Genomic DNA, 12,500 nt, shown 5'->3' on the forward strand with positions numbered 1-12,500 from the left:
TTTCAATGCAAGCGTTTCAGTCAAATGCAATTCATGCAATATTTCAAACCTTTAACCCACGGGAGAAAATCAGCCCAACACAACGTTTCAAAAGCAGCCCAATTCAGTGGAAAGAGTGTGGATTTGGCAACCCTGGATCTACAGGAGCTGCAGGAGGCAGATTTGACTGATCCCAGGGGTCAAGAGGAAAAACAGATGCCTGACCGATAATATTAGGGAGGAACACATGAGCTGTCCAGTTCTCTATTATAGATCAGTGGTGTGTGTGAGAGTCCTCAGGGTTTTGGCTGAAGGATGTTAGATGTGATGTGTTTCTTCACATATAAACCTTTCTCTGATCATCTCACGCCTCTGATGCTGCAGTGTTTCTCTCTCAATCTTCCAATAAAGCTTTTCTTTCATATTTCTGCATCTGATGCGTCTCTTCTTTCCTCTGTTTTCTTCTCTTCCTGAACTCTGACTGTTGAAATGGCACAGAAATGATTTCGTTTTTTGGTTGAGTGATAGGAGCAGACTCCAAGAGGAACATAATTCAGATTCTGTAAATCATGATATTATTCTGATTTCTGAAGATCATGTGACACTGAAGACTGGAGGAATGATGCTGAAAATACAGCGGAGCATCACAGAAATACATTACACTTTAATCAGTGTTGGGCAGTAACGGGTTATTAGTAACACAGTTCCTTTTGACAGTAACTAATACTGTAACGCATTACTTTTTAAATAAATTAACTCCGTTACCGTTACCATATGCTGCATTGTCCGTAAACAGGAAGACGCACTGTGTATATATACAGCATGCATGTTTCTCTAAATTGATTCTGAATAATTCAGATTGCTTTCATTTATTTATTTCAAAAAGTTCTGTGTTATGTTGTCCAATATTGATAGTTTTCATACTTAAGCTGTGAAAGGAACATTTTTAAGGGCTCAACACAACAGCTTTTATGATGCAGAAGCCACTTTAGTTTTTGATTCTGAATATATTATTCAGGTGTTTTGTTATTTATTTCAGAAATCCTTGTGATATACAATATTCAGTTTGTGCTGGTCTGACTCAATCAAAATAGTGTTTAAAAATTACTTTCTGTTTTACTTTGTGTTTGTAACATTAAAGAAAGTTCTTTAAAAAGTTACTTTTAACAGTAATGCATATTTCTTAGCAGAGGTGGGTAGTAACGAGTTACATTTACTTGAGTAATCTTTTGGGGTATCAAATATTTTTCGGAGTATATTTAAAGATGGGTACTTTTACTCTTACATGAGTAAATTTTTTGGGGGAAATCTGTACTTTTACTTCGTTACTCTGGGCGATGCTCCTCTCGTTACTTTATCTTAATGCAATAAATGTTACAAATTATTCAGTTTATTCCAACCGCGCCATCTACTTTTCTCTGGACAATGAGCGATGCCCATTCACGAATGATTCATTCTTTTGAGTCAATTCTGTTCAAAGGCTTGATCAAACCAGTTGGCAAACGAGTGAATTGGTTCATGAATCAGTTCGAATGAGTCGTTCAGTTCCCTGCCGCACGCGCTGAGCGTCAGAAGCGGTTCACTCAGAGTTATAACGTTTAACATCAGCAGCGTTGAAAACGTTTCTATGGAACTGCACTGTATTGAAAGCAGATCTGCAAAGGCTATTATTTGCTTGCGGTGGAGATCCTTATTAGATGAACACCGCGTGTGCTGTCTACTGTTTAACAGGTAATAACTTGGGCTACATTCGATTACAGTACACGATACCACTGTGACATTAGTTTGTTGTACGTGTGTGGCTTATAACAGAGGGGAGTCAAGTTGAATGCAGCTTCCAAAAGACAAAAAATAGCCGATTAAGATTTTATTAATTTTAATACAATCACACCGGTGCGAGTACGTTAAGCAAGTCATATCATCAGCTGCTAAATTCAGATCTGTGATCGCTTGCTGGCGCTGAGCCAGAGACAGACGTGTTTTTACAGCGCTGCGCATTAACCAATCACACACGATTCTGTTGAGCTTATTAAAGCAATGGCCAATCAGAGGCGCTCCGATGAGTCATCGCTGAAATGCCGGTGCTTCCTTCACTCGCTCACTGACTGAACACCTCTTTCTGGTGAATTCTCTCGTCAGAAACAACAAAGTGCAGATGTGTGTATGAATCTATAATTAAGATATTGATTTCACAGTGTTAACAGTTTCAGTGATTTTAATGGGAGTTTCTGAGAGTGACTGAACTCTAGACTGTCAGTGAAAATTATCTTTAATAATATAAATGTTATTTGCTCACTTTCTGAACAATGAAAGATTAGTAGCAATATTGATATCACATTAACTTTCAGTGTTAAATTCACATTCAATATAAAGTCAGTCGTATTAAAAATGTTATGGCATGACACCTATATCTGTTACTTAAGTAAACAGACAAGGTTTTATAATAAATTACATAAATTGGCTTATGAAATGTATACATTTATACACACACACATACATAACATACATTTTATCTATATATCTAAATAAAAATAGGCTCAGTATATATGACCCAAAGTAACTAGTAACTAACTACTTGAGTTGATTTTTTTTATCTGATACTCTTTTACTCTTACTCAAGTAACTTTTCAAGACTAGTACTTTTACTTTTAATTGAGTACAGTTTTTGGGTACCCACCTCTGTTTCTTGGTAACTAGCACAACACTGGTGTTGTCATAATGTTCACATTGGAGATTGAAAAGAGTTTCTTTTTTTGAGACCCCAGGAGCCCAAATTCAGACCCAGAACAATAAAACCCACAGAAGAGGTGGGAGTTCAAAGGAGGAATCTTTATATTACCAAACTGCAGGGAGAGGAAGAGTAGATATAAGTCATGATCTGCAAGATTAACCACAATCTGATGTGATCCAACCACCTCAGAGAAAACCAGTGTTGAGCTGCTGCAAGAGCTTCTGAAGCACAGCAGCTTTGGTCAAAGAGTTTGGGAGTTCAGAGCGGTTCGCGAATCATTTGAGTCAGTTTGGGGATCGCGAATCATATGAGTCAGTTCGGGAGTTCGAAGCGGGATCGCGAATCATATGAGTCAGTTCGGGAGTTCGAAGCGGGATCGCGAATCATATGAGTCAGTTCGGGAGTTCGAGGCGGGATCGCGAATCATTTGAGTCAGTTCGGGAGTTCGAAGCGGGATCGCGAATCATATGAGTCAGTTCGGGAGTTCGAAGCGGGATCGCGAATCATATGAGTCAGTTCGGGAGTTCGAAGCGGGATCGCGAATCATTTGAGTCAGTTCGGGAGTTCGAAGCGGGATCGCGAATCATATGAGTCAGTTCGGGAGTTCGAAGCGGGATCGCGAATCATTTGAGTCAGTTCGGGAGTTCGAAGCGGGATCGCGAATCATATGAGTCAGTTCGGGAGTTCGAAGCGGGTTCGCGAATCATTTGAGTCAGTTTGGAAGTTTGGAGCAGGTTGGCGTATCATTTTAGTCAGTTTGTGGTTCGCGAATCAATTGAATCAGTTAGTGAGTTCGGAGCGTGACTCATTTGAGTCAGTTTGGAAGTTCGGATCGGGTTCGCGAATCATTTGAGTCAGTACGGGAGTTCAAAGCGGGTTCGCGAACCCTATGGTTATATATAGAACCCCAATTAACCCTTTTTTCTAAGAGTGTTTTGTTATTTATTTCAGAAATCCTTGTGATGTACAATATTCAGTTTGTGCTGGTCTGCCTCAATCAAAATAGTGTTTAAAAATTATTTTCTGTTTTACTTTGTGTTTGTATAGACCATAACACATAAAAGCGCATTAATGGGAACATAAAGAAAGTTCTTTTAAAAAGTAACTAAAAAGTTACTTTTAACAGTAATGCGTTACTTTTAAGTGTAAGTAATCAACAAAGTAATTGAGTTACTTTCTGAATTAAGTAACTAGTAACTGTAACTAGATACTATTTCTTAGTAACTAGCACAACACCGATGTTAACACAGATTCACACAGAAAACTGCGGTTTTAAATCATAATTATATTTCACAATTTTATTGTATTTTCATAAACAGAGCTTCATTGAGCAGAAAAACTAATTTAATAACAAAAAATGCAATTATTCCCAACTTATGTATTTTTATATATATATATAATTTAACAATGATAGTGATAATCATAGTAAATGCAGTTATTTATTAACATATTTAATTATATACATTTCCTGCCTCCACGTCTTAATTATTGATTTCATAATAATAATAATACCTGTTAATTGTAGCTGGAGCTGTATGTGTTTGTCTGTCACTTCGCTGAAAACTAATGAAACTCCGGGTCAGCTCAGTCATTTGAAATGAATCATGAGATTTTTTTTATGAGATTGTATGACATGACAGACAGAAACCTTTATAGAGCCGTTAGACACTGACACCCATCTGTGACAGAAGATCTGGACATTTCTACTATTTATTTATTGGAGATCAATAAAAGATGAGATTGCACCTTCCGGCCACATATCCCTCTCTCTGTTTCAGTTTTTCTGTCCATTTTTTATTGTCACATTTGTCCTCAGGAGCCCACAAAACTGAATGACAGACTGAAAACTGAAGAAAATGAAATGTGTTTGAATCAAAGCACTGTGTAATGTAGAAGATGCGAGGAGGAGAAAACCCTGAGGTCTGATCATATATTAATGCATATATTCACTTTAATGCACTTTCATCATTTGCCACAGGCTGTGAAAGACTGCTGCAGTTCTGTTAGTGGACAGTAGGTGGCAGCACTGCATTGGATTTCAATGTAGTTCAGTCCATCATCATTAGAAATAGTGCTCCTAGTGATGTGATGAAACCTTTAACACTTTATACTCCGTATATATGTAAAAAAAATCTAATTTTCAGTTTTAATGCTATATGCATATTTATAAAATCATGTGACATTGAAGACTGGAGGAATGATGCTGAAAATACAGCTGTGCATCACAGAAATAAATTACACTTTAACACAGATTCACACAGAAAACCGATATGTAAGATTGTAATATTATTTTAGCATTTTACTGTAATATATGATAAATGCATAAAGCAACCAGCCACTTTTACGTCTACCAAAACAGCACGTAAGATGTAATTACAGAATATGAATGTAACACTGTGTTCTGTAATGCTTTTATTTGTTTATTAGACTCATTTTCAGGACTTACAGAAGGCTGTGTGTTTTAGTTTCAGACAGACTCCATGTGGTGATTAATAAAGATTAAAGAGCTGTATGGTGGCTTTCCGTGTGTAAAATGAACTGCAGCGAGTGTGTGAGATGATGCTCACCTGCTGATCGTGTCGCAGTGCTGTGTTTCAGTCATGTTACCAGCTGCTCAATGCATATGTGCCCTGTGTGACCTCTGCTATCCCAGCATCCTCCTGCGGCGTGTCTCTCCTGCGTTTCTGTGCGTCTGCTGCTCTATTGTGCTGCATGTTTGACAGTGACAGATGCTAAACCCACAGTATTCTGAGAGAAAACACACGCACGCGCGCATATATCTGAAAACATGACAGTACATTTTTATTGAATGTTTATTACTATTTTATTAATTATTATAACATTTTAATATGGCTGCTTGAGTGGTACTGACCTGTGTGAAAATAAAAATTATATATATAATTACTAAAAAATACATTACCATAATAAATATTTTAATAATTTTTATAATATGCATGTAACTTATGTTAACATATATTAAAATATCTATTATTATTTTATTTTGCATTGATGACAATTAAACACATTATTTTTTAATAATAAAAATATATAAAACAATATATATATATATATATATATATATATATATATATATATGTGTGTGTGTGTGTGTGTGTGTGTGTGTGTGTGTATTTAATTCTATATAATTGTTTCATTTAATAATATTATTAAAATATATCGTTAGTATATTTAAAATGCATTTACACATTTCATTGCATAATAATAAATATTGTAATGTTTAATATTTTACATTTTAAAACTATTATGTTTGAGCCATTTAAAACAATAAAAATTCGATATTACAATAAAAATAATACAATAATAAATTATAAGATAAAAATATAATTTAAGCATTAACCAGCTTCTAACTGAAGACAGATATAATGAGAAAGAAAATGAAATAAAGTGAAAGAGAAGTGTGACCCGGGCATGTTGTCCACAGGAATCTCGGCAGCTCTTTTTTTTTTTTTTAATTGGCACCGGTTTAATTCATTAACAAACCATCTGGGGCTGCTTGTATTTGAGTCAGATCTCCTCCTGTATTTTGTGTTATTGTGCGGTGTTTTAGGACTATCGTGGACAGCTGACCTAATGTTTTTGATTCTTCATATTCTGTATGATGGTGATAGAAATGAACCTTTTTCAAGAAATTAGAATTTTAACCTTTTTATAAAGCCTTGTTTATATATAAAAAGTGTGCATCATCTTTTGAGTCAGATTCTTACATTTAATCAGTCGATTTGAGCTGTTACCAAAGCAAATTAAATCAGTTTTAACAAAAACCATGTTTGAAATGCAGAGGAAACACAGAAGCTGCATCTGAAGAGGGTTTTAGATGCATTTACACATTTAATGCAGGACATGAATGCATTATGAATGCATGTTTTTATATTTTAAACATAAAAGGTTGAATACTCATTTTATCTGAAATCATATAAAAAAAGAAAAGATGTGATATTAAAACCGCCAGTAGGTGGCAGCAAGACACTGTTAATTAGCGAGTCATTGCGATTGAACCGAATCGTTTAAACAGTTGATTAATTCAAGAACAAAACACTGTCATGTTGCTCAAAGACACACAACAGCTCTGTGGCTGTGTTTGGTATTATTTTTGTTGCTGAAAATTAGAAGAAAAAAAAAACCAGGCAATATGGTGTCTAAGTCTCTTAATATAAACTTCTTGTTTATTGAACTGCTATATAAAATCAATATTAACCACGCTATAAATATGTACATTTCCTGCCTACACGTCTTGAATTTTGTGATCATTTTAAATGCATTTCATAAGATTGAAAAATGCAGTGAAAGACTTCATAACGCAATGTAAGTGTGTTCTGTTTGGTTTTTGCGATATTCTTCAATGTCAAATAGCAAATGGTTAAAACGTCTATTACAATATTATTACAGATGATTTGAATCTCGCACCCTGAATGTAGGAACACGGTCAGATCTCTGATGCATGTTTGAGTGTTTGTTTTGTGGTCTAGCAGAGCTTCAAGACACTTTCTCTCCGTCTCTCTCTCCAGCGAGGCCACAGAGGAGCTTCATCCCAGTTCTCATGCCACGTCTTCAGTCAAAACCGTGAGCACAGCGTCCGCTGGAGCCCCGCAGAAGGACAACGGCGTCCCTCCAGCCGCAGCCAAGAGCCACCAGTCGAGCAGCGCCGCAGGTCAGACCTTCAGCTCATCACTACTCAGACTGCTTTCTTTGTCAAGTCAAGTCTGCTTTATTGTCAATTTTCCACAATTCCACAGAGAATTGAAATTGTGTTACTCTCAGACCCCGCTGCATACAGATAACATTAACATTAAAGCCTAAAAATCTTGATCAAATATAAAATGTAGATACAACTATACAATAAGGGAATATAAAAAAAGACATATAATAAAATTAAAAATAAAGTTAAATAAAGCAGCGCAAGGCACATGGCAGATATAGTGCAAATCAATGAAGTGAACAACAGTGCAGATAAAAGATTTTAGTGCAAAAACAAAAGCTTATTAAGTCTGATTAAAGTGACAAAGTGCTCGAGATCAGTTATTGTATTTAACTGACTGATGGTAGTGGAATGATGTCAGTTCCATGGAGAATGAGGTAGTGAGCAGACCAGTGCTGCACAAAGTGACTGGTGCATGCCATCATATGTTAGTGGGGCGATGGATTTGGGGAGGGGGGGGTCATAGTTCAGTGGTGCCTGGGACAGAAGAGGGGAAGTGGGGGAGTTCAGGAGTGAGTTCAGCTTCCTGACAGCCTGGTGGATGAAGCTGTCCTTCAGTCTGCTGGTCCGGGCCTGGGGACTTCACAGTCTCCTCTCTGATGGCGGCTCAGGCGGCTCACCTCGCTCCTGTAGTTTGTCTCATCTTTGTTGCCAATGAGACCCGTCACAGTCGTGTCATCCGCAAACTTAATGAAGAGGTTGGAGTTGTGTGACGGTGTGCAGTCATGGGTCAGCAGAGTGAAGAGGAGGGGGCTCAGCACACATCCTTGGGGGGCCCCAGTGTTCAGTGTGATGGTGCTGGATGTGTTGCTGCCGACCCATACTTCCTGAGGTCTTCCAGTCAGAAAGTCCAACAGCCAGTTGCACAGTGAAGTGTTGAGCCCCAGCTGACTCAGCTTGTAGATGAGCTGTTGAGGGATGATTGTGTTGAATGCTGAACTGAAGTCAATGAACAGCATTCTGACATATGAGTCCTTTTTGTCCAGATGTGTGAGTGCTGAGTGGACGGCAGTGGTGATGACATCATCGGTCGACCGGTTGGACCGATATGCAAACTGGAAGGGGTCCAGGGAGGGGGCGAGGGAAGGCTTGATGTGGCTGTGTTTGTTCACCCAAAAAAAGAAACATTCCAGCATCATTTACTTGCACACATGTCAGTCAAAGCTTTAAAAGTCACGAATAGCAAGTTCTGAGAGCTGTGCAGTATCTAAAGTAGTGCTGTCAAACGATTAATCACGATTAATCGCATCCAGAACATACGTTTTTGTGTGTGTACTGTGTATATTTATCATGCATATAGAAATACACACACATGCATGCATAATAAAAAACACACACCTATACTATGCAAACAAAAACTTTGATTTTGGATGCGATTAATCGCGATTAATTGTTTGAAAGTACTAATCTGAAGAAGAGACCTCAAGCATCCTGTAGATGGCAGACTGATGCTTCTGGAGGTTTAGTTTGTTTTTAAAGCTTTGAGTAAATGCTATGTTATTTTTTTTCAGAAAGCAGGAATGCTGTCACGATTAGAGTAGGCCTCTCAGCATGTTGTTGGTTTGCGGGAGTCTGAATGTTGACTCTGTGGGCTCTGAGGCGCTGTATTGTGGGTGTGAAGCTGGTGTTTACCCATCATGCCCTCTCGTGCTGACAGGCGTCTGAACACAGGTGTCTCTGTGTAGTGGATATGGCTCAGATTCCTGGTCTGCTCGGTCCATTCACCAGGAGCTATGGGTCAGAGGAGAGGAGTTCATCAGCAGAGCATCTCTTAAATTAAAGCTCATGGCCCTGATTGATTCCAGACGGTTGGATTAGATCACAGAGAGCAGAAAGAAACGTCTCTTGCAGCATATGGCCTTCATTTGTCTGAGAAACCTGCGGTCTGTTCTTCAGATTAGTACTTTCAATCAATTAATCGCGATTAATCGCATCCAAAATAAAAGTTTTTGTTTAAATAGTATATGTGTGTGCTTTTTAATACATTAATATAACACTTAAATTATTTTAAAAAGTATAAATAATTCATCTTTTAATCTTTTATTATAGTATTGCATTTTAAAATTTTATTAAATGATATTCATGGTTTTCAGATGAATCTTTGGTGCGGTTTGTGAAGTTAAGTGAGGGTTTGAGTCTTTGGGAAGACGTTGAATCCGTTCTGTTCGAAACCTGAATTTTTGCAGATTCAGAACGATTCGATCTGATTCACAAATTACATTTACATTCATGATTCACAATTTGATTATATCAGATTCTGTATATTTTTAGGATAACGTAAATGCTTTTCCTAATGTGTCTTAGTGAAGAAAGGAAAAGACAGATACTGCGTGAGATTTCGAAGTATTTATTGCACTAAGCATCTTTTAAGGTATACACATTAAATTAGTTCACATACAGGCTACTTGGAACATAACAGAGTGCATTGTGCCAAAAAAAAAAATAAAAAAAAATAAAAAAATATATATATATATATATATAATATTTTGTACAAATAATTTAAATTGTATTTATTAATAATTATCAATAAAAAACGTTTATTTTGTTTTATTTCAATGTAATTTATTTCCATAAGATTTCTTTGTTGTTGTTGTTTTGATCTGAAAAAAAAAAGGTAAATTCCCAGTAATTTCCAGGTTTTTCCTGACTATGTGAACAAAATAAGTTTATCCAAATATTAAAATATTATCTGATTAATTAATTTGTTTCCGTAAATGACCACACAGTGAATTGACAGCTTTATAAAGAAAATGAGTGAAGTGCTATATCCCAAATTTTTATTTAATTAATTAATTTTAGGTACATTTTTCAGATTAATTTTTGGGTACATTTTACCTAAAAGTTTCATTTTTGTTAGTTCATAAAATTATGATGTTGAATGAATGAATGAATAAAGATTTCTCACTTTTTCATTTTGTTTTGTCACTTCCAAAAAAAAAGGTATTATTATTAAAAATTATTTTTAAGAAACGTGTAATATTACTATAATAAATTAACACATTAATGTTAATATAATTACAATTAAAATGCACTTAATGAATTTTTTATTCATGATGTTGATTTTTAAAATTGATTTTTAACTTCAAAAGAGTTTTTTTTTTCTTCTTTTTTTATGTTATTAATTTACTACATTTCTTACTATCTAAACATTTTTATGGTTTTAATTTGTAAATCCTGATGTTGATTTAAAATAAGAAAAAGAAAAGATGCACACATTTTTTGACAGTCAGTGTGATTTATTATCAAAAACTTCATTATCAAATGCAGATTTTTCATGGTGTGATGAAGTCTCACACACACACACACACACACACACACATATCTCACCGGCTCAGTAACCTGTGATGCGTTCGCTGTGTGACCTCTGACCCCTGCTGTCTCTCTTGAGCTGGCCAGAGAAGGCAAGGCTTGTCCAGGATTATTCTGCCAGGTGTCTCCTCCGCTTCTGGGAATGTTGTTTTTTTCCCGCTCTGAGTAAACCGATCCATTGTTTGTGGCGGCGCGGTGTGGATGTCCCGTCCCTTCAGAAGAGATGGAGTTGGTATCACCCTGGGTCACGCTACATGTCTGCGCACGCTCTTCTGTAACACAGGCGCTGTTCAGGGTGAGCTTCAGCGAGAGATCTCTTTCTCTTTCTCTTTGATTAGGGTTTCCCAAAGCAGGTGCACCTGCGCCGCAGACGGGGCCCTCGATGGGACGGGTCAGCAGCAAGGGCCCGGATCGACCCGCTCCTCAGGTTCATCCCAGTGACCAGGACTCGCTGGTGCAGAGAGCCGAACACATCCCGGCGGGAACACGCACACCCATGTGTGCACACTGCAGCATGGTCATCAGGTCAGACATCTCACACCAGAGATTCAGACGGGGGCAGCTTTTAATACTAGACGATAAAGATTGTAGACGCACTTAAAGTTCACTCTTAGAAATATGTGCTTCATGATGCCATGAAGAAGAACCTGTTTGTCTAAATGATTTCATAAAGAACCTGAAGAACCTTTCTGTTTCACTAAAGCCTCTTTGTGGTGGAAGAAGGTTCTTGGGATTATAAAAAGATCAGAAAGAGATGGTTCTTTAAAGCACCTTTAGTTTTTGAAGAGTGTTGGTTTGGAAAAGACTAGTGAGAAGGTTTTGAAGGTTCTCAGTTTGAAATAGTTTTAATTTAGTGGTTTTAAAAGTCTGATAGATAAACCGCTAGAACCCAGATATAACCAGTTGAGTTAGCAAGAAACAAACAAACAAACAGATACATCAATTTAAAAACAACTAAAGACCGGGTGAAACCAGCTAAAGCCAGCTACAACTAACTGTTTTAACCCTCTGAGGTCAAAAAACAAAAAAAAGAGAAACGCGTAAACCAGATGATTTAGCAAAAAGACACACAAAAATCTGACCCTGGAGCACAAAACCAGACATTAGTGCCAATGGTGTTACATTTGTTGCAGATGTTGTATCATTGAACACCTACACGAGACCTTCGTGGTAAAGTAACAGAGTGAAAGGATACATTAGTGTGGGGTCACATGTGAGGTAAAGGAGCGTCTGATGGATTGGGCTTGAGCTCATGATGTTTCAGGATCTGTTACTGCACAGACTCCCATCCAAGCTTCAGCAGTGTGTTGTCTAATCATCTGATTGGTCAGCCGCATCCCGCTGCTGTCCTCGCGTTACCTCGACAGATTCCTCCACATCAGATCCCATCAGATCCACATCAGATCCCATCAGACGGCTGTTTTCACACTGTCACATGACACTCACAGCTTTACCTGTGTCTGCTCTATGAGGATAAATCTGTTATTTTAGTGTCATCAACTTATAGTTTTATTCATATTTTACTCATTTTTATAGAATTTTTCTTTATTTATAAAACAATTTTTTTGTTACTTGAAATAAGTTAAATGTTAACAGCAATAAAATATAAAATGCTAGTTTAAAAAAATCTAATTTTCAGTTAATTTAATGTTTCAGTTAGCAACTAATACTAAAACTGAAATATTAATAAAATAAAAACTATAAACAAACACGACTAAAAATGACAAAAACATGGTAGCAAAAACTTAATTAAAATCTTAAAAA

At 36.8% G+C, this 12,500-nt stretch overlaps 1 protein-coding gene across 6 annotated transcripts in view; it reads left to right on the forward strand.

Moving 5' to 3' along the window:
- LOC113110118 (PDZ and LIM domain protein 5-like) overlaps positions 1 to 12,500 on the forward strand; it is an 80,700-nt gene that overhangs the window by 62,892 nt on the left and 5,308 nt on the right. For all 6 annotated transcript variants that reach the window (XM_026274127.1, XM_026274129.1, XM_026274130.1 and 3 more), the window contains 2 exons: positions 7,237 to 7,379; positions 11,075 to 11,261. In XM_026274127.1, coding sequence (XP_026129912.1) covers positions 7,237 to 7,379; positions 11,075 to 11,261 — 330 coding nt within the window. The remainder of the gene's footprint in view (positions 1 to 7,236; positions 7,380 to 11,074; positions 11,262 to 12,500) is intronic.

This window comes from Carassius auratus, chromosome 10 (genome assembly GCF_003368295.1).
Source record: "Carassius auratus strain Wakin chromosome 10, ASM336829v1, whole genome shotgun sequence".
Taxonomy (NCBI): Eukaryota; Metazoa; Chordata; class Actinopteri; order Cypriniformes; family Cyprinidae; genus Carassius; species Carassius auratus.